The sequence below is a fragment of the Seriola dumerili genome, unplaced genomic scaffold, assembly GCF_002260705.1.
Source record: "Seriola dumerili isolate Sdu_G_001 unplaced genomic scaffold, Sdu_1.0 BDQW01000433.1, whole genome shotgun sequence".
Lineage (NCBI taxonomy): Eukaryota > Metazoa > Chordata > Actinopteri > Carangiformes > Carangidae > Seriola > Seriola dumerili.
The window spans coordinates 275,650-298,730 of NW_019174688.1; the positions used below are offsets into that span (position 1 = coordinate 275,650).

The window sequence follows — 23,081 nt, forward strand, 5'->3', positions numbered from 1 at the left end:
TCTAATTTTTTTGGAAAGGGTCTGTATTTGACACTAGTAATCAGTAACATGCTTAAATATGTTGTAAATGTTGTTAGGATGTTAGCCAGCCAGTAGCGAGTAAATAGGGAAAGGAGAAATCCCACATTTCAACTAGTTTAACTTCCACCGCCATGTCATGGTTGCGCCACATTGTTTGCTGGTCGCTGTGGTGTGCAAGTGTGAGGGTGTGTGTGTGTTGTGGAAAGGTTGTGGATGAGTTTTGATAGTGTTGATGACTGTGTGTATTATATTATAATAGACACTAACGTGTCTGCGATAATAGGAAAGGGTAGGCCTATAACAGAATGAGTCACTCTATATTATTTTTATTATTATTATTTCAGTACTTTAAGTAGACTAACTTTTGTTTACATTGAACATATGTCAAGTTTTTCTGAATTTATATGCCCTTATTTTCTTTTTGTCAGAAGTTTTTGTGTTGCTTATTGTAGTTTTGGTTGTAGAGTTGTTTAATTTATGGATTATGTCACTGTTAATATTATCTGTACCTAGTGAGAATGTGGAGATTGTTAAGTAGGAAGTGGATGAAATTGTGCTCAGAAATAAAGGAGCTCAGACCTGTTCAAGATACTTTGGTCCTCTCTCTATCAATCCACAGTTCTTTTTCTTTATATTGTCTACACAGTGCTCTCCAGGTCCAGATTTCCCCTAGGTCTGGCGCAGGTAAAATATATGTAACACAATACATTTGTGGTTGTGCTAGTGCAATGAAAAGGACTTTTGAGGGATACCAATACAGTCTGCATAAGAAAAAAGACCTCATAATTTGTTTGCCAGCCAAGTGATGACAAAAAGTATTTCATCATTTCTTAAGATCTGATCATCTAAAAAAATAATAAAATAGAAATTAGGTCAACTGCCCTCTGTTCCCCCAGCACTAACTTTAACATCAACATGTCTTTTATTATCTGAACAAATCACAAAAATTACAAAGAATTGCCAAGGGAGCCGTTGTGTGTAAGCTTCTTTATTTGCTGCATTACTAGTCTAAAACATTGCATATTGATTCATTAAAACCTATGAATAAAAGTTTATTTAAATATTATTTATTTAATTTCTACACCATACACATTAAGATAATGCTGTACAGATGAACAAATAGTCTTCAGTGGAAACAGGCCTGAAAGTTCCACTGAACACTCCCTCAATGGAAGGAAGCAATGTGCATGGTTACATACTGAATACATACATACATGCAGGGCTAGCTTCACAGTATGGAAGAGAGGTATGGCAGTTGCTAAATACCACTTTTGAGATTTACTTTAGAGATGCAGTTACTACGGTATATCCATGCCTTTAAAGTTAAAGGGAGTCTGTGAATGACAATGCAGAAAATTCACTAATGAAAGACTAAGAAATAAGAAAACACTGGAATATTGTTTGTCACACTACATAGTTGCAAAAGCTCTGTTATTGTCATCTCATCAAATCAACCTCAGAAGACTTATGAGCTGTCCACTGACAAGTTTAGTCTCCCATAACATTCCTTATTGCCAGTGTTACATAAATACAGTCTTTGTTAAACTTATAAATGTTTCCATATGTGGAACTTCACTGACTTTTGTCTCATCATCACTGTCAAGGCTCAAGGCCTGATGCAGATGAACTTTTACTCTCCTTCTACACTTTTATTTTCTCTGACAGTAAAATAACTACTGACTAGAACAAAGTCACTATTTTAAAGAATCAACTGGATACATTAGAATTTTAATTTTGTAAGGAATACATCATAGTGAGAATGGATATAGGATTTTTTTCTGACTAAATCTGGATCATTGGATGTAGACTGTTTATATGTTTCAGTAATTAAAAAAAAAAAATCTCCTTTGTCCAGCTGCAAATATGATATCTCACCCACTAGTGTCGCTGTTTGAGCATTAGTACAGAGAACAAATGGATTGAGAACAACAGTGGTCGCCCTCTTGAGGGCGCTATAATCCTGGTTCAAATTTACAAAGTTTACACAACCGATCCAATAATTATGAAACTAAGAGGGAAGATGCCTGCGTCATTCAGTGAGGATGAGCTGTTGATGTGACTTTAATGCACGTACATGACCTAATGTGAAATGGTAAAGACTTTGAATACATGTTCTGACATGTCTCTGGAAATTAGTGCTGCATTTCTCTGTTCTATTGTTGTGAATGTGAATATGAGAACAGCCCCAGTTTGCTTGGAAGTTATTGCTACAGCTGTGATAGTCTCAGTTTGTGCCTCTTATAATGACTTCAAAGTGTTGTTAAGAGACCCTAACAGTTTTTCAAACCCCATTAGGACTTTATCAATCGGAAAACAGACACTTAGCTCTGTGACTCAGATGTAATGATAATACACGAAAGGCACAAACTAAAGCTACACCTATGAGAACTTTGTATAGATGGAGGTGTCTGGGTTGTGAGGTGTGGCTCAGACATGGGAGGTGTACAGGTAGGTGTTGTTGATGCTCCAGTCAGGAGGGAATTCCTGCACTGCGTGGCTCTTGATGTGTCTCTGCATGGTGACCAGGCTGCTGCAGAACTCCAGGCACAACGTACACTGGTAGGGTGAAGCCCCACCGTGAGTCCGCAGGTGCTTGATCATGGCTGAGTAGTCCCGTGAGCGTTGACCGCAGAGACGACACTCGAAGGGTTTCTCCCCTTGACGCAGAGAAGAGAGAGGATAGGGGGCCACAGGAAGGAAGGCAATGGAGGGGGGAGAGAGGTGTGATCACTTGAGAGGGGGTATTATACGTTTGGCAAATCTGCCATTGTTCTACCATTTGTTAAATATATATCCTGCTATATTGCTGTTGATTGCTTAATTCATGGTAAAATCAACTAAATTGAGCCACTTTTCTTCAACTCATCTAGATGTTCACTGAAATATTTACGCACAACTTACATGTCTTAAGTCGGATCTCTTCTATGATTGTGTGTTGATGTAGCAAAATACAAAATAGACGGGCAGATATCAAATTCATCATTATGAACAAAAATTGAATTAATAAATGCATGTGAGTATGTAGTTATATAATTCATATTTAATTGATCGAATTCCAAATAGAAGTAACATTAAAATGATTGGAAAAAGAAGCACTATATGCAAGGTTTGCATCTGTCAGCCTTAATACAAACTTTAATGTTTTGTCCACTGGTTTCTGTTACATACACTCATACATTAAATACTCTCCCATGTGCAGAGAAAATTGCTCGAATTGCAGGTAATCTGTGACAATTGAATAAGTAGATTTGCATGTTGCATGGTAATAGAGTTCTAATGGCACACTTGTTTGAAAATTTTGAATTGCATTATTAATTGCTATCATATGAAAATAATAGTAATAGTAGTTTTTACCGCAGTTAAAGCGGACATGATGTTTACTGTATGCTTGATGGATTTTCTTTCTCACAAGTTTCAAGTCTGCTAGTTTCAAGTCTTTGAAAAGTGAGTTTCATATTATAATGAATGGAAACCGTAACCTGCCTGCAAGATGGTCAAAACACAAAACATGACAGTTTACTTTGGAAGATGTTCGAAGGCAATGCAAAGCATACGTGCGTCGCAGTTAATGGTCTAAAACATGTAGAAGTGTTGTCTCGCTGTATAGTGTTTAATAAAAGCAACACAAAAAGAAAACATGGGCTCCAAAGACAGAGTAATTATTCAAACATCTATAAGAGCCAATGAAAATTAGTCATAAATCTCTTCTTTTGCGTGGAACTTGCCATGCTATGCTAACAGCTAACCTGTTTCTGACCTGTCTGTCTTTATAGACAAGTCCCATTAACCTAAGCAGCCTCAAACCAATCCTATTGTTATTTCTGTAATTACTATAGTCACTTTGTAACTGGCTTTTGGACACAAATATATATATGAATATCAAATATCAAAATTCCCTTTAAGATTGTTTGTAGTTTTTGCTCTGTCCCACAATATAAAACAAAGATTAGTAGCTATCATTGTGGGCAGGTATAGTCTTTGACTCTAACGTGAAACACTAAAATTTAGATTTCTTCCTTCACTTTGCAATATCAAATTGACTTGATAGTGAATGGTAAATGGTGTGCTTACCGGTGTGAACTCGGTGGTGTGTATCCAGTTGATGCTTCAGACTGAACCTTTTGGGGCAGTGTTGGCACTGGTAGGGCTTGTCCCCTCTGTGGTCTGGTCGATTGGATTGTGGTTCATGCTGCACGACATCTCTTCCTTCACAGAATTGACACCCTGTGCAGGCCTCACCTGCGCAAACAACACGATGAGGCAAAACAGGTGAAGGTGTGAACACTGCGGTGGGCAGAATGGCCTGGCTGTTCACAAAAACACCATTAGAATTGTCTGTTTATTGTCAGGCTCTAGTCCTTATACACGTCCGCATTAAAAAAACAATGAGTTCTTGCAGTCCGCCAAAATGATCAGTGACTTGCAATAAAGTGAACTGAATTCATTGTAGAGCAGCAATGATGAGAATAATTAATTAGTAGATCGACAGAACTTCACTCGGCAAATGATCTAATTGATAAATCATCTAAGTCCCTAGTGCAGCTTCTCCAGTGTGATGCATTTCTGCTTTTGTTGTTGGTTGAATAAAACATGACATTTAATGACATCACTTTGGGCTCTGCAGACCTATGGTGAGCATTTTTCTCTTTTTTTCTAACATTTTATTGACCAAACTATCAATGGAGAATAATGAGCAGATTGATCAATAATGTAGCTATAATTCATTTGTGAAGGCTGTTTTTGGCAGCCACACTCAGGGTTATAATGCTCATTGTGACCTCCTTGATTCGACCAATTATTTACCAAAAAAGAGAGAGAGAAAAAAAAAAAAAAAAGCATATTGCATGAACTTCAGAGCAGTTTTTGGTCTGCATCCTGTTGCAAAAGAATAAATTCAGTACTTTCCTGTTACTCTGCACATGTGTTGTCTGCCGCCACGCATCTTGGTGATTGTTTTAAAATTACAAAAGGTGTGATTTTGAGGTTAAGGCTCTGAAGCCTCTCAGTTGCTACCTTTTATATATAATTTTTTTTTCTTTTTTTCGGGGGGGGGGGGGGGTTCTGAAGAAAAAAACATGGGCCTCATAGTATAGACAGGATGCAGAAATATGAAGGGGGTGTATACTGTAGTAGGGGAAATTGAAAGAATAAACCACAACAATTGAACACTCACCAATCTTCATAACCTATAGTGAGATCTGTTGTCATTAGCATGTTTCCTGTCCAATACTTCCCTTCAGTTCTAACTTTAAAAGACCAAATATCTTGTAAAGATAATAATTTCAAGTTTTAGCCACTATCAACATACACAAATATCATTTAAGTGAGGGGAAAGGATAATAAAAAATCACCTAAAAACACTGAACATCGGTGATTAAATGCTTCATTTACACTCTTTGACTACATGTTTTTACACGTTTTACGTCGTAAAGTACTAGATTATATATTAAAGACTAATTGGTGACGTTGCTTGCTGCCGTGCAGTGCGACATTTGTAAAGCACAGTTTTAGAGTATTCGCTTGCAGTATGAACATAATGTTCCATTGAGCAGATAGGTAAACATATTTATCAGCTTGATTGTACAAGACGAAAAGATCTTAGCACGGATATGCACACACACACACACACACACACACACTAACACACAGAGACTTTTCGTGGAGCTTATTTTGTGCTTTTGCATTGACTTGCTTATTACTTATTATAAGAATTTATGATAATAAATCCATATGTATGATTTTTGTTTGGCATAGGACAAACCGCTGTTGCGATGCAGTACATACTGTACTGCATGTATCTAGCTGTATCTAGTAACCACACTATTGCTCCTGCTGCACCATGCTCTCAAAACCACAACTTTCTTTATCACTTTCCATTGCGTAGCTAAGTATCATGAGTCTGCCGAGGTTAGGGGTCATGACAAGAACTGTCTTGCTGTCTTGTTAAATTGATCAGTTTTGGGCAGAATAACCACTGCTACAGCCTTTATCTCACTGTATAGTAATGATACTATGTTCAGTTAGTTATTGCTAGCATTAAAAAACAGTAAGTGTTCTGTTTGTCTTCATAATCATATCATTACCTGATGGTGTGGAGGCTGACTCCCGCAGCACTGGATCACCAAGGAGGCTTGTTTTGCAGTGTTGGCAGTCTTTAACTTTCTCTGTGCTGGCTTTGGGCACTTGAGGGTAACTGTGGAAAAGAAATGGTTTTCTGATGCAACAGTTGTAGGATACAAAACTGCACTAATTGCACCTGTTACAACAATAAAGAAACTTCTTATCCAAGGTACTTCACTGGAGAAATATACAAGTAAAAGTCTTTAAGTATCACAAAGTCTGCATATATTTTACATGTGATCACAGATTACATGCTTAAACACCCTTTCCTTCCTCTCTTTCCTCAGCCACAAGATATTTATAGCACCCTTTCAAGGTAAAAGCTCATTTAACTTTCATGTAATGTGAGAGTAGAAGCAGCAGGATAATGAAAAGACACTGAAAGAGTAGCTATTTTCCACAAAGATGTTTTGAGTGATGTCTTGTGGTGCAGCTGTGACCAGTCTAAACACTGAAACTGTGTTTCAGTGGGTGGAAAATCTTGAATTCTGCAAAGGAGGGGAGAAATTTAGGGGGGTTCCCTTTTATACACTGTTTAGTTATACTGTGTGGAAGACTATACAATATGCATAGACTTGAAAAAAGGAGGAAAGTCACTCAAAAACAAGTCAAGTGGGTTTTCAAACTATTTAACTTTACCACTAAAAGATAGTGGTAATTTTTTTCATGAGTACGGAAAATGATGATTTGTTTCAATCAACAAAACAAACAAACAAAAAAAATTAAGATTTAATGAAAATTTAACTTGTAGGTCTTTTCCTCTCTTGGTTTGAAGTATTAATAGCATTAAAATTTGTCAGAAACTCGTTTGACTGACTATGACGGACAGGGAAGGGTTAAGAGGTGAAACTGCTCTAGTTGGAAAGTGCAGAAGGCTCAATCACACACATCTACCCAAACAGCAGTGAGTCAGGTGCAGTAGCTGTCGCAAGGGAACAACTGAGCTAATTAGGGGATTCTAAATGACTCTGTGAGAGGAAAATTAGGGAGACAATGACTGAAAATAAAAAACTGAAGTTTCCAAAATCATGTCCAAGAACTGACTTACCTTTGCTCAACGCTTTGAGCAGCCTCGGTAAATGCTCTCTGGCTGGGTTTTTTTCTTTTTAACAGGCCTTGCTTGATAATGGTTCCCATCCCTGAAGATCCAGCGTAAAGGTTTTGTGTATAATGTGGATAAAAGCTCGAGTAGCCCATTACAGAGTTGTGAACTGGGTTTTGAAAATGGTGGCCCAGTAAGGGGAAGATGTGGGGTGGACTGGAGAGGGAGAATGGGTATGCTACAGAGGACTGATTTGGGGACTGACGAGGATGTGCTGCAATTAAGTTTGAATAGTTTTCTGCTATCCGCCTCAGGGTGGTCACAGAGTTCCACATGTTTGTGGAGAAAGTCCAGGGAGAGGAGAAAGAGGAACTGCTGGTGGCAGGTCCTGCAATAACACTGTCTCTGTTGTAGGGTTTTGATGACATAGGGGACAGTCTGGGCTTCTTTCTTGGGGATGACGAGCTGTTGTGGTTCTTAGCAGAATCAGGATGTGAAAGATTTTCTATCACGACGCTGTTGCTTGCTTCCTCACCTGTCGAGGAAGCCTCTTGAAGTTTCCCCTCTTGAACTGGACTTTCTTTTTTCTTTTGATCCATCTCTTTTGCACTTTCTTTTTCTTCTTTGACATCTGTCATTTCTCCTCTTTTGTCCTCGTTGCTGGCTCTGGAGTCGAGGGTATCCAGCTGTTTCCGGCACTGGTCTTCTAGCGACTCCATCTCCAACAGCTGGGCAGCTCTCAGGAGCAGGTTCAGATCTTCCACAGACACCTCAAGAGCCTGCATGTAGGTGAAGTCAAGGACCTGCTGGAAGGTGCGCGGTGAGAAGTACTCCAGTGTGCAGCGGGCTGGGCAGTCTATGTCACCTTGGGCTAGCTGCTGTGCCAGTCGTCTACTAGCACAGGCCAGTACTAGCCGATGAGCCCTGAATGTATGACTCTTTACTGAGATGATGGCATCGCAGAGCGATCCTGAGCGACGTAAAGCATCGGCCTGCTGCAGGAAGTGGAAATATTGGGTGTTGTTGATTCGGATCATTTCTGAAGCTTGTAGAAATGCTATCAAAAGTCTGAGAAAAAGAAAGTCAAAGGAACAAAAAAAATCAAAAGCAAGATCCGATTAGATTATGCCCACACTGTGGTAAAATTAGTTCCATCAATTTGCCAATTTGTTACTGGCTATGTGACATTTCTAGACAGGCTAGACTGTAAGTAGGAAAATTACTTTGCAAACCAACAGCAGGAATTGGCTTGTGATTAACTGATGAAATGATTCTCTGTGGTTTGTACTTTTTTTTTTTTTTGTTTCACCCTTTCCAGACACCATTACCTGTAGTGGGAGTTGAGGGGGCAGAATGTAGCCAAGGAGATTTCATCATTTGTTTATATTGTTATAAGTTGGTGTAATAGTGAATCCGACTTTCAACTACTTTGCAAAACACCATATATTTTTATTTTAAAACAAGTAACCCACCCAAAAAATTATATATTCACAAACAGCAGAATGCACACAATTTGTTTTTATTAGACTCAAACCTGCAGAAAAACTTTCCTCAATCACAGCATTGTCTGATATTATGTCTGAATGTCTGGTTGATGTGTGGAAATGTACTCAGTTTTCTGAAAGCTTTGATATTCAGCACTCACATACACACTCTGAAGCCACAAAGCCCTAACAGTATATGAAACCATGACTAATGACTGTACACTCAAGTAAACATGAGTAAGTTTGAACAACAACAACAATAAGACTAGGTATTTGGGCACCATTAACATCAACTGCAAGTGTGCTCAGGGGTGGAATATGTAAATATGTAAGTATGTTACAGAAATAAGTGGAATTTTACATCTAAAATTGAGAATACATGGACGAAAACACTGTAGTTGTATGTTGAAAGTACCGGATGCCTGAGAGGTTGTCATCTTCACACTGTCTGAAGTCTATAATGAACTTTTATGATTATACAGTGTGTGGTTGGTTTCTGCAGCAGAGGTCACAAGCACTGAGCTATTACAGTTTTTTTTTTTTTTTTTTTTTTGCACCGTCGCAACCCCATTCAGTCCTCCGATGTTGACTGTAAATGGAAAGTAGATGTGAAACGAAATGACATTTAGTTGTCTATACTTACTGGAATTTTTTGCACATGCATTTTTACAGAGTCTCAAAATCTCTCTCCCTCTTTCTCTGTTGTTAATCAAATTAATTTTCTCTTTCTGTTGAAAAATCTTCTACCGGAGATCATTTATTCCAAATAATGTTTTAATTATTGTATATACCTTGAGATATGTTCAATATAATTTTCGCTTGTTGTAACATATTTGTCACTAATGTTAATTTTGGTGTTTATTATGAATTTGGTTCTACATTGTACGTAGGTGGTACGGCTGAGAGTGAAAATGACAGTAGAGCGGCTCCAGTATCAGAAGTAGAAAGCCACTTAGATTTACTGTATTTGATAAGTACAAGGTTTCAGTTTAATGTTTATTTATTACCATTACAAAAAAGGTCATTACACTTACAAAATATTGTAATATTGAGGGCACAGGGTTGAGAACACATATTGAAATTGCAAACCAAGCACGCATGAGTACAGTGAAGCCTATTGTCTGCGTACGTGAACATACAGCAATACTGTAGACCCGTTTTTATCACGCCATTTACGGCATTCAAAAACTTCGCTCTGCCTGATCAAAAATGTTACATAATGCCTATATGTTACGTCATATAACTTAGGCCAGTGTATCAAATTTATTGAGTGTTATTAATTAATTTTTTTAAAATCTCGAATTAAAATAACTTGGTAATTGGTCATTTCAACTCATGATTTTACCATCACGTACTTCTACTACTGATAATAGTGATAATGATGATGATAATAATAATAGTAATAAAATATAGTCGCGTATTAGTGGTCATAGCAGCTGCACTATGACAAAAAATAATGAAGCGCGTTGTTTCAAATGCGTTTCTTGATTAATAACTTATTTTAATGCACAAGCAGATACATTTATAGTAGTGCCATGTGTTGTTGTGTAATATACAAACCTAGAAGAGGGATGTTAGGATGTTGAGGGATGTTTTCTTTTTTTATTTGCAGAGACAGGTCACAAATGTTGCCGTATTTCAGTGATGACTGCCAATTCATGAACTTTAGCTTCAGCTATTTATTAGATTGTACTTTCAAATATTACTGCTGTCTTCTTATTCGCATTACTGTGATGCTACTGACGCGCACACGTATGGTCTCTAATTTTTGGTAATTTGTTGAAGTAATGCATGTAGCGGTGCTCTCCTGAGCCTGTAAGCCTTTAAAGTCAATTCTGCTGTTGTATTGTATTCTGTTCTATTTTGGTTCAAGGCCTTGCTAACCTTGTCTAAATCTTTTTCATCTCTTATCTTCAAAATACATTTGGTTTTGTTTATAATCTGGCTTGTGCAACAACCAAATTCCCCCTGATGCTTCTCAAATCTACAATACACTCTTGCACAGTTGTGACATAGTTAGCAAGTCTTTGAGCTCGTTGCAGTCACAGTACTATCTCATTGCATACATAGGGGAAAACCATGCATGCATATGTCAGATTTACACATCCTTTGACAGGACATGAATTTAGAGTCAGCCTCCCCACAGCTCGCATGTACAGGACTGGAGTCACAAGACAGAAGCCAGATCTGAAAGTCTCCACGGGCAACAGAAGATCAATAGCGGCACACTGGGTTCCGTTTACAGTAGATCACAGAAAACACAGCTAAAGAGACCAAAGATGAGCAATGTTGAAGTGTATCTGCTTGTGGTTTTCAGTCTCAGAAAATTAAGAAGCAGCTAGGCGTGTGAATGAGACACTTACCCGGTGTTTAGCGAATATTCTCCCTGGGGGATGACGAGCTACCTCGCATCATGACTGTGAAGTGACTTGTAAAGTGACATGTCTGGGTACATGTTTTGCTGTAGGACAGGGTGGTTTCCTCTTCTACAGTCCCTCCTCTTCCACTCATCTCTCCCTCATTGGCTCATTGATTACTGAGCCAAATGGTTTGCTTTTTGTGATAAAGATGGAAACTTTAGTAGTAGTACACCAGTACTTTGCAGTATTTTGTTTTGTTTATTTTGTTAAAATGATGGTGGAAGTTTTACTATTTAATACTCTGTAGTTCTTGTCTTCCATAGATAACATACAGTGTATTGAAAATGCATGCAAAACACAAACTACACAGAATTTTTTTCTTTTTTTAACAAAATGATCAATCTCTCTCTCTCTCTCTCTCTCTCTCTCTCTCTCTCTCTCTCTCTCTCTCTCTCTCTCTCTCTCTCTGTGTGTGATTGAGAAAGAGGGAGAGAAACGGGGACAGTGGTTAGAGGGATATTTGCGTGCCCTTCAGATGCTGTATGCCTGCATGATTTCCTCCCCTCCAGCATCTCTTGCTGGTCACTACATTAATAAGCCCTTCTGTGCTCAGACAAAAACCACTTCAAAGACAATGATCTGTGACAGGAAACATACAGACAAAAGCCCAGAGGTGCCGATATGCAGGGTGAGGCTGCACTGAAACCTGCACCCTCAAAATAGAGATAACTCCTTTGGTCTTTCGCTATGTCAGACATCTGTAAAAATAGGCCAACTGTAGAGAGCTGGTCAGTTTAGCAGACCTCTAAGGTTGAGTACATTATGAATCCTTTGTCTGCCTTTAAAGCTTTACTTGGCCATTACTATTGCGACCTGTAACATGGATCTCTGAGGCGGTAGACAGGTAGTGCTTTGGTGGGGCACCTGTGTGCTGCAGAAACAATTTGGTTTAATTCAAGATTTAGTCATTTGTGAACTTGTGTTTTGAATTTAACTTATACTCATTAAGTAAAATTAAAAAGAAATGATAAAAAAAAAATCATCACTAATGGCATTAATTATTGTAATGTAAATTATAATAGAATATGAATGCTATAAGGCATATTGTCTGTATATTTAGATAAACTTGTATATTTACCATATGGTAGGAATTATTTTAATTTGGAAACTTTAATTGTATAGTCAAGGCCCAGCAGTTAGGTGGTTTAAAAAAAACTGTGAACCACTGTCAGCGTAGCAACTAGTTGGTGAAGACAGTCAAACGTCTAGCTGCTAAAAACCCAGTTATTTTCTCAGGCGTTGGTGGTGAACAAAAATGGAGCTAAAAGGAGCATGAAAAGTGCACTTCCATTAATCAGCTGGTCAGAGTCATGGCTACAAGTGAGTCCTAATGTTGTACGGTATGTGTAAACAAGTGTTGTCTAGAAACCTTGGCTGTCTTGTGAGGTTTTTCTGCCCCAATGTTGTCTCATAGAGAGAGAGATGCATTCAGTAACAACCAGGCCTGTTGTAAGTGTAGACAGAATAAAAATGTTGATTACAAACTTAAATGAAAAATAAACACCAAACACGGTTCGCCAAAAGTGCTCTCTGTAGTTTCCTTTTCAACAGCTGGGATAGACTGTAGCTGGGAAAACTGCAGTTGGAGAACAGATGGCAGTGTTTCTGATGCAATGAAATCTGATTAATAGGAGGGAGTGTAAGCTCATGTAATATCACATGGAAAAAGCCCTTTGAAGTCACATCTGGACTGAGAAGCAGCAGAAGGAAGAGAGAATGATTATGTGGTAAAATATTATTGTTCATAGTAGAGATTCTGATAGCAACATTTTTGTGCGAATTGTTATTTATGTTTTAAACTTTAGACAGTGAAAAAGTTCCTCTGCTTGCTGTTAATCACCATGTTTACTTTTATTGAAACTGTGAACATAATGTAACTCCATTTTAATTATGTATTTGAAATTTGATCGACTAAGCAATGGGTAATCACTCAGTTGTCTGTGGATTTGTGGATATCTGTTAAGCATTCAGGTAAATTCTTTATAGAGCTGAGTGCCATCAGCATAGCCGTGAAAATGAATGCTAAATGTACAGATGCTATTTTAGAGGCGTACAGTGGATTTAAATGAATTTGCACACAGAGCTTTGTGATGCTTAAACTTCACAATACAATTACTTATTTAGATACAACTAAATAGACATGCTTCAAGTATGCAGGAAATATAGGAAGAGATTTCAGATAGCTCGGAAGTTTCAGTAGCTCTGATGCATACACCAAAGTTTGGTTTTGGCTGTTTAAAATGTCATTTCATACAGGTTGACAAACTTTACATTCATTTACCTCTAACTCCAGTTTTCTGTACATCCGTTAAAATGTTCAGTACCGTAAACCACAGTACTGGTTTCTTCGAACAGGGATTTTTTTTGTAATTCAGTGAAAACAAATGAATTGTGTTAAGCGGGGTGATATTTCATCATCACAAATTAAAATATTACTCATCTATAGAGAGTTGAATTTTGAAGGAATCATTTTTTTTTCATACAAGCACTGTGGAGATCAAGGGAAGAATTCACTATGAGGTACAGTACTCATGTGTTTGGCTTTAAACAGGTCTCGTCTACAGTATTCAACACTATGCTCTTTAATCAGGCCATTAATTAGTATTGCGTCAGTGGAAAGTGATCCAATATTGATAAGGCTCGTCTTTAGAAGTTGTCTAAATTATAAACTAGGTCTACTGCATTATATGTCGGCCTCATTACAGTTAGCTTTATATGATTAGTTTCTGATTACAGTGACGGACAGTGACAAGTGATATGTGAGTCTGGTTGGGAGGAGACAGTCTTAACGGAATATTATGTATATCTAACCCCACACATTCTTTTGCTCAGCGAGTTCTTATATCAAATCTCTCAAGTAACTGTCCGCAATATATTCTGTATGTTTTATTTGATCATTATTGAGGAGGAGTATATATAGTACTAAAAGTGCAGTTACATTAATAGAAATTATGGTTGCCAACAAATGATCTCTTCTTCGCTTCTTTGGGTATCCACACAAAACGGTGTGGATACCCACCAAGTGTGCAACATACTGTATGCTGTCGACATGGCACCAAACCAGTAAACTATATGACTTATCAAACATCTAATCGTGTGATTGTATGGTAATGTTTGTTGTTTTTTCCTGAAGAACAACTTACAAAAAAAAAAAAAGAACTGATCACAAGGGTAACAATGTGTGAGAATGTTGTCTGTTTTCTTTCTGTCATGAAACAAAATGTTATACACAAAGCAACATTTAATTTTCCAGATAAATTCCACATATACTTCCACATATACTATACTATCTAAAAGATATTTTGGTGCATTACCCTCCATTTTCCCGGCGCAGTGATGTTTCTGTATCATGAATACAATGAGCAAAGGTGCTGACGAGTTTTTAAGCTTTTATTCTGGAAATCATCTTGTGTGCTATACATTACACAGGTGAACGTTTAAGAAAATATGTGGCACTCTGAGTGGCTGCGAGGAACACCCCAAGTTGCATCTTTGTCGCTCATGCACAGACACAAGTTAATAATCCCTTATATTGTGTAACCCGGTTACGGTTAATGTTATCACTTAAAGTATGCAAAAGTTGCTGTGAGGTACAGCTAAATTTACTCCTCTGAGAATATGTAGTAGTTAAACTTGAGTCCTTCTCACCTATATTGTCATGGAGGATGCATGTAGTGTTAACCACAAGGTGGTTTCCTTGTAATTTTCCTTGTTATGACAGGTCGACATGTTGATGCATTAGGAGAGGTGTAATGCTGACATTTCTTCATTCTCTTTCTTTCTTTCTCTCTCTCTCTCTCTCTCTCTCTCTCTCTCTCTCTCTCTCTCTCTCTCTCTTATAGATTTCCTCCAAAGTTATTATCCCATTTTGAGTGGATGCACCTTGGTGGATTATGTCTTGTAATGTAGCTGACCATCCATGACAACTTAATCTCTTTCTCTTTGTGTGTGTGTGTGTGACTTTTGATGCCACTGTGAAACACCTTGATCTGCGCGTGCAAACAGTTATCGTCAAGTATTGCTCAAACCACTGGACAGTCTGACCTCATCTATTCCTCTCAGAGAAATTAGCATTATACCAACACTTAAATGTCATCTCGTTCTATATGGTAAGGAGACAGCCGAGCTGATGCATAGGGCTTCACCTTCCAGTAATATCAAGACTGTAACCCCCCCCCCCCCCCCACACACACACACACACACACACACACACACTTCACTCTTCGGCACCTGCAATCCCCTCACTGTCAGTTGAACAATCACCATCAGGCTCCCTGCTCAGCATCAATGCTGACTCACTAAACTGTTGTAACGGTGTGTGGGTCTCATCTATGAACAGCAAGCATTAGTGTGTCCTCAAGCACCCACACATCTCATGTGATGACAATGATGTGTTTTTTTTTTTTTTTTATTTGTTTTTTTTTTTTTAGTTCACTAAGCACACAGCTCTTGCGATAACATCTTTGATCTACCTACCAAGGTTTTTAATCTCTGCATACGAAGGGGTTTCATAATGTTGTTTTGTTGAATGAATCAAAGTGTTACGGTACTAAACAAAACGCGCACTCAGACTGTGATGTGATAAAAGTCTGGGTTAATATGAGTCGTCTTACATTACCACAGTGGCTGTATGTGAGCAGTTGACTTCAGAGGAACCACTATCAAGATGACTGGTGTGCGCTGGAGGCATCAATGGTAAACTGTCACTGTACAGCCACAGAGCCTTTTCACAGTAATCTGGGTAAGCAGGACTACCCGTCAGTGTTGTGGTTTGGAAGAAGTGAACCTGTGCAGGGCTAGGGGCTGGGGCTTGAACTTCTTTGTAATTTGTGGGTGAAGGAAGTGTGGAGCCTACCCACGCAAGTGACTGTAAGATTAAATGCTGCTTGGGAACTATGTCAAAGCAACTTATTAGTTGATTTTAAGGAGGGTCTTGTGTGTATTGGCGCATATCACACTATAAAAGTTCATTTGATTTGATTAAAGCAGTCATTTGCTTAGAGATGACTGAAAATGAACACACGCCACAGCAACAGTATATCATTATGTACATAAGTGTTTTGGCTCTGGCACCTGATACACACAGCTTAATATGTGGGCTTTAAAAACTGAATGAAACGGAATTCATTGAAACATATATGTTGTTTCTTCGGCTTGATTGAGGTCAGTGAGGTTACATGCATCATAAGTAGCCTGACATAGGAAATGAGCTGCAAATTTGGCTTCACAGAAAAGACACTGTGGCTTAAGGAGTCACTGAAACTCCATTCTGTGAACTGAGAAAAAAACTTATCTTACTCTTGGTGAAGATTTGTATCTTATAGAAACTTTTACTATCAAATCTACTATATTACGTCATTGCTTGATACACAAACGAGCAGGTGTCGAATTTCAAACTCTATCATCATTATTGCTGTCAAGTTGTGCACCGAGGTAAACTTATCTGGGCATTCGGTGATGAATCAAATTGGGATTTGTATTCTAATGTAGCAGAAATAAATATTTTTTTAAGAGCACTTAAGGTTTCTTTTTCCAAAGAAATACAACTGAGGAAATGCAGAAAGAAAAACCCCATTTTCCAGTGAGTAAGCAAGACAGTTTCACCCTCTTGATTGTGGCTTTTACATCATAGGGCTCATTACAAAGGTAGTATCATGGATATCGCGTGAATGTTGCCTCTGTGAGATGTCAGAAAAAGAAATGTGTACATTAAGAAGAAAACTCACACAGCCAGTATTTTATGGGTCACTTGGTTTTTTATTTTATTACACTATTAATTAGCTCGACCAGTTTTAATTTCTCAGATTGCTTGCAAATACAGTTACACAACAGAGAACATTTTTGCCCAATTAGTATATCTGTCTGCTTATTTGTGGAGCATGTCTTTGGTTAAAGGTCTGAATGAAGATGAAGAACAGCTCTCAATGATGCCATCAGCATCCCTAGAGTCAATGCAGTATAATTGAAATCGGACAGAATCAATGTCTACCATTTAGCAACCTGTACACAAATGGAGTAATTTGGTTCTACTTGTGCTTAGTGCCACTCCTTGTCAATTAGGCAGAGGCCATATGTCTGTCTATATTTCACATTTCTGAATGTTATAAACTTGTCAGTGTTTTCTCATACAAGCTTCTAAAATTACATTACAGGTGAAAAGCATGACCCTTGATCCAACTGATTATTACATACAAATAAAAAATACAGAATAATTACATCCAAAACACAGCATTGTAAAAGGCAATAATGCAGCAATTAAAATCTCAATAACATTGTTTATATTTTGTCGGGAAGTAAGGGGACAGACCAACAAAGAAGTCTAGAATTCGACAGAGGACATACGTACAAATGTGATTTGAGTAACTACAGTATACACCATTCTAAGTCTGCTAAATGCTGGTAGGAAACCTTCAGTGGTTTGGGAAACACAGGCAAGCTTATTCTCATCTATGGTTTCAGTAGTATCATTACAAGATCAACTGACTTAAACTGTGAACATACAACGTTTTCATTCACTAACTTAGCTGTACAAATTATACAAGGGCTATGACTTCTCTTCACCTGTCATAACACAGCCGCAACCTGCAATTAACCTGCCTAACGAGACAAACGGAAGATTAATGCTAAATCAAAACATCGATAGTCAGACTCTTTTGCTTATTTCAGAGCAAAATGTACAAAAAGAAAAAAAAAAAAGTTACAAGTAAACAACTTTTCATCTGAATGGACAAATGCAGGTTTTTTTTTTTAAAGAAAACTTCCACCGATAAGAAATAAATAAAATATGAACTCATTTTGGTATGGATTATCTCTACTACAGCGTATAGTTAAAGACTGATGAACAAAAAGCAACATCCCACAACGTGACCTTTCTTAACCAAGATGGTCTGATAGAATTAAGTGGCTAAAGGAAATCAAACTGACACACAAGTGGCTCACAATCAGCCTCAAAAAAGGGGCAATCCCTTTTTACTTACCTATACAGGGTACTATGTTGATCATAATTATGACAAACTACAATGAGTCATTTAGTGAAACGATATTTATGAAGAGAGTAAATTTGATATAGCATCTTCAGAGTACTAACATTCAATGTTGTTGAGTCCAAAGATGTCAAACTGGCAGATTTAAACATGTACATTATGTTTCACTACTACCATGCCTGAGTGTGGTTTGTTAGGACTTACTGCACACACTGACACTTCACATTACTTTAGCTGTGGCCTCTCTACACACTGCCTACGCTTTAAGGTCCTCCGCTCTGATACACACCTGCCAAATGTGAAAATGAACAGGCTGCTACAGGAAGTGATGAGAAGGGCATCAGGCATGTAGTCAGTCTGTTGGTTGTGTTGCTAATCCTATTAAGGTCTACTAGGGGAATGATGCGTTACTGAAAAGAAGATGGAATCTCAATGTCTACCTTAAATACATTCAGAAAGAAGTTACTGTGTCGTTGTCTTGTGCTGGTTTTTACAACAGTCCGTTTTCAATCAGCCATGTTAGGAAAGTGTTTCTCCTTCTCGTAACAGCACAATGTACTATTGTTATTTATTATTCCATTACATCAATGCAAATTAATCATAGAAATGTCTACAACTAGTCGTATGTATTTCTTACGTTATTTACAGTGTCCATTTTGAACAGTGACATTTCCGACTTTTCAAAAGCAATGACAGGAACAACACAAATAAATACAGCAGTGTCATACACCAAGTTGTCATGCTTTCATTAAAATAACGGACTTCTGATTATTATTCTGTTTTACAGCTCTTTAGGTAGCAGTACAAATAAAATAAACTCATTCACTGACTAAATTAGCTAAATGGAATATTTGGTATATTTTGCCAAATAATCAATAATAATATTGAGGGCAGATCCTCACAAGTCAAAACCATGATGTTTTTTTTTTTTTGTGTTTTTTTTTTGTACCACCAGCATACAGTTCTGTATTGACTAGCGTGGTCTTTTTGGCCTTCTGTGTTTTAAATTAAAGCCTAAATGTCTCACACATTCAAAGTCACACCTCCACATCCTCGCATAATGTCTTAATATTAGAGGTGCTCAGTGTTACAGTAGCCCATGGAGGTGAGGTTAGTCTGACAATTAGCTTGGTAATTGCCCTTTAATCTCTGAGTGGGTTTGAAATTCAGAATTACACCATAATTAAACTAGGCTGTCACTCACACTCATCTACACAGATACATTATAGCTAACTGTGGTACAATTTGAACAAATAGACTACTACTGAAAAATAAATACTATAAAGCATTATGCACCGTTCAACTTCAGTTTCTAGTGAGGAGCAATAGATCAAGTCATGCCACTGGGATGGTTTTTCCTGTCTACGATGTGAATGTTTTCAGGATTATGAAATGTTGTGGCACCGCTAATGGAAGGAACAATCCTCAGACTCTAACCCAATTACAATAGGTGATGTGAGTTTGTATTGTATCTCATTTTTCACATTCTGATAATGATGATAAGTTGCTGTTGGTCATTTACAATGGGTTTGGGATGTACCCCGTACTTATTCAGTTACTTTAAGTTTTCAACACATGATAAATCCGTCAAAGGGAGTGTAGCTGGGACACCACTGTAAGGAAGATTGGGGGGGGGGGGACAAAACAAGTGGTCAGGCATGACTTGTTGGCAGCCCCAGTACCTCAGTTCATCTGTTCAAAGAATTTGTAGGTAGGGTTTTCATAGCCATGGTTTTGCATTTTGTTGAGCTGTCGTTCCTCTGGTGTGAGCATGGGGTCGACCTGCTGCGAGAAACACAAGGGCTTGAATTATTACACACCAAAGACAGGTTCATGAGCAAGGACCACACCAGCAACTGAGAGGGCAATAAAGTGTTTATAGTACATATGTATGACTTCGGCTTCGAGAAGGATCAGCTAAAATTATATTCAAACAAATATTACAAGCAATCATCATCATCATCAGTAGTTAATCATCAACTCCCTGAGTTTGACATTTTGGGAAGTATTGATATTTACTTACTTGCCAAGAGTGAGATGAAATGTTTAGTAATGCTCTCATGTCTGTATGGTAAGGAGTATGTAGCTGGAATCATCAGCCGGTTAGCTTAGCTTAGCATAAACATGGAGAAACAGCTATGGCTGTCTAACAGCATCACCACCCCTGAAGCTGACTTTTTGGGCGACTACGGCACAAGAGGTCGTCCACTATTCAGTGATTAAACCCCCACTCCTCTCAAAATGAGGTCTCCTTGGGCAAGATACTAAATCCCAAATTGCCTCTGATGTCTCAGTGTGTGAATGAGTGTGTGTGTGTATGTATGTATGTATGGTAAAAGCGCTGTATGAGTAGTAGAAAGCGTTGTATGAATGTGTGTATGAATGTCTGAATGTGGCTTGTAGTGTAAAGCGCTTTGAGTGGTTGATAAGACTTGCAGTCCATTTACCATTTAACATCCTGTATTTTGTTTGTTTAATTCGTACAAGAATCAAACTGTAAATAATCTCCATGTTACATGGGTTAAATGCTGGACTACTTCTTATATAAGAGTAGTAACTGGATGTCTGAAAGCTGCTCGTGCAGTTTCTTTTTACCTTTGGACAGAGCCACACTAGCTGTTTCACCCTGCTTCCGGTTTTTATGCAAAGCTCCTGTAAACTAACTTCAAAGTTAGCCGTTAGCAGCCGTGAGAGTACTATCAATCTTCTAACGCTTCTAGCTCTCGTGGCCTACAGTGCAGAAGTCCTTTAAGTGGTCCTTTAAGATTGCTTTCTGCTTAAATTAAAGGCCTATCTTGGGTCGTACCTCTACGATGCCATGACTGATAGTGCCATAGGGCTTCCTGCGCACCAGCAGCAGACTGATTACCATCACCATGGCAATCGCCACGGCTACCACTAGCAACCCCACCATGGCGCCACGGTTAAATGTCTCCAAGGCATCAGGTTGCTACAGAAAGAAGGAAATGCGCAGTGAGACATTAGATAAGGGAGACATGCACGGGCAGGATTTAACATGGATTTTAATTTAAATTCATGCTCATTTCTTCAAGCAGTCAAACACATTTTTTTTTTTTTTTTTAACACAAGAGCATTATGATGTTTTTACTCAACCCTTACCAGTTCATCTCTTGCAATCTCAGGAGGTTTGTTGACTACCTGCTTGAGCTCCGCAGAGGTGTTGATCTAGGAGGAGAGGGAAGGTGTAAGAATAAAGGGATTTATTGGGACACAGAAACATTGAAAAGATAACAAACATACACAAAGCACATTTTGGTGTCTCATCATATCGTCTACTGTACAGGGATGGAGTCTATCTGAAATATCAGCAGTCTTTTAGACTGGCCAAAATGATCACCATCATACCTTTTCCTCATACTCATAAGTAGGGCCTCTCTCAGATGTGGTATAGTCATATTCATCGACTGCAGACACTAAGGCTAGAGTCAAAAAGACAGTAACAGTTTTGAGCAGCTGTGAGCAAAAGTAAGAAATAGAAAACACTCAGTGTGAAGAGTAAAATGTTATGCTTTAATGATATTGAACATCAGCTTACCTTTCTTATTTGACTGTGTTTCTGTAGACAGAAAGAAGGGAGAATGTATCATTAACAACAGAAACCTGTGAGAAGCAGTTCATTGTTTTACATGCCACTTACACATTGAGGACAGACTTAAAGACGTTGAATTTGTGGGTGCGTGCATGAGCAGTATGCGGATACGTACCAATACGGGGAGGATAAGGCCTGTTCTGGAAAGCTCTCTCCTCTTCCTCTTCATCATCCTTTTCCTCCTCACTCGCAGCTGGCAGGAGCTCCTCGGTGGTGCGAGTCTCAGAGAAGGAGGTGGTCATGAGCTCGCTGATATCTCCTCGCTCTGCCTTGACCAGCTCCTCTACAGGCGAGGAAAAAAAAAAAAACGCAAGTCATAAATGCTGTTATCTGAAACTGATGAAATGATAAGTAACAGGAGTTCAGCTTACGGATGTCATTGTGCAGCTCCTCAGCCAAAGTAGGATCCTTGTACAGCAGTGCAAGACTCTGGTTCATCCTCTCTTCAATCACATGGAGATGTGTGTATACCTGAAAAATATAAAAATTCAGCTTAGGTGTTTTACCAAGAAAGGGCCAAAAAAAAAAAAAAAAAACCCTTTGCCGTGAAGCAAGAAGCACTGAATTGGTTCTCAAAATTAATCCACCAAAAAAAAAAAAAAACTTTTTTATGGAGTCATGTGTCTAAAGCTGCTTTTTTGAAGTCAGCAAATACTGGCTCTGATCTTAGTTTAATGAAAAGAGTATTGGCGGCTGTTTCACCTCTGTGAGTTCAGCATTTATGAACTTATCTGGAGCACGTACTAACTCTTCAGCACACAATGTTCTGTACGTTTTATGGTCAGCAGAAAGCAGCCTCGCATCCCAAAAGCACAGATGTGTGCGAGAAGTATTTCACACCACACACACAACCACACACAACCACACACACACACACACACACACACACACACACACACACACACACACACACACACACCTGGAATTTCATCTGCTCAGCCTTCTGGGGGTCAACAGCCACAATATGCTGGTAGTGTCTGAGTGTGTGTCTGCGGTCCTTCTGCTCTGCAGCCATGTATCGCTTCAGAGCCTGCAGCACCCGCTCGGGCTGGAAGACAGAGTTGAAGAAACGAGATGAAGCTACTGTCTATTACAGAGAAGGAATCTACAGCAAATCTGTGCTGCTGTTGCACATTTCATTTATGTATGTTCTCTCTCCTCCTCTGTACTCCTCTGTATTCCATGATGCACTAACCTGAGGGGGATCAGACTGTACAGCAGTCAAGTAGTTCTCCAGAGCCAGGCGGCGGTTGTTGTTGAGAATGGCCTCCACTCTGGCAAGATGAGTCTCCACCAGCCTCTGCCTCTCTCCAGCGACCTGTTCCTCCAGCGTCTGCAGCACAGACTGGAAGTGCTGATAGGGGAAAGATGAGGGAGTGGATACAAGGACGATGTTAATTC

At 38.6% G+C, this 23,081-nt stretch overlaps 2 protein-coding genes across 4 annotated transcripts in view; both read right to left on the reverse strand.

Moving 5' to 3' along the window:
- Positions 1-1,013: 1,013 nt before the first annotated feature.
- On the reverse strand, positions 1,014-11,102 carry zbtb32 (zinc finger and BTB domain containing 32). The gene is made up of 5 exons (XM_022761953.1): positions 11,031-11,102; positions 7,190-8,251; positions 6,105-6,214; positions 4,093-4,260; positions 1,014-2,678 (listed from the first exon to the last, which is right to left on the reverse strand). Exons 2-5 carry the CDS (start codon positions 8,218-8,220, stop codon positions 2,449-2,451), a joined length of 1,539 nt encoding a protein of 512 aa, XP_022617674.1. The 5' UTR covers positions 8,221-8,251; positions 11,031-11,102; the 3' UTR covers positions 1,014-2,448.
- A 7,887-nt stretch (positions 11,103-18,989) lies between these two features.
- Positions 18,990-23,081, reverse strand: part of aplp1 (amyloid beta precursor like protein 1) — a 37,620-nt gene continuing 33,528 nt past the window's right edge. For 2 of the 3 annotated variants that reach the window (XM_022761908.1, XM_022761910.1), the window contains exons 9-17: positions 22,876-23,034; positions 22,600-22,728; positions 22,052-22,151; positions 21,796-21,963; positions 21,627-21,647; positions 21,437-21,510; positions 21,191-21,256; positions 20,877-21,020; positions 18,990-19,855 (exon numbers count right to left, since the gene is read on the reverse strand). In XM_022761908.1, coding sequence (XP_022617629.1) covers positions 19,754-19,855; positions 20,877-21,020; positions 21,191-21,256; positions 21,437-21,510; positions 21,627-21,647; positions 21,796-21,963; positions 22,052-22,151; positions 22,600-22,728; positions 22,876-23,034 — 963 coding nt within the window. In that variant the 3' untranslated portion in view covers positions 18,990-19,753. The remainder of the gene's footprint in view (positions 19,856-20,876; positions 21,021-21,190; positions 21,257-21,436; positions 21,511-21,626; positions 21,648-21,795; positions 21,964-22,051; positions 22,152-22,599; positions 22,729-22,875; positions 23,035-23,081) is intronic. The other variant, XM_022761909.1, reaches the window with a different exon arrangement.

Excerpts from the sequence above, each read along its gene's own strand:
- zbtb32 (XM_022761953.1), bottom strand. The coding sequence starts at position 8,220 with ATGATCCGAATCAACAACACCCAATATTTCCACTTCCTGCAGCAGGCC. Across the intron at positions 6,215-7,189 it reads GCTCAAAGCGTTGAGCAAAG|TTACCCTCAAGTGCCCAAAG; the intron begins GTAAGTCAGTTC and ends TCTTTTCCACAG. Across the intron at positions 2,679-4,092 it reads ACACCACCGAGTTCACACCG|GGGAGAAACCCTTCGAGTGT; the intron begins GTAAGCACACCA and ends CTCTGCGTCAAG.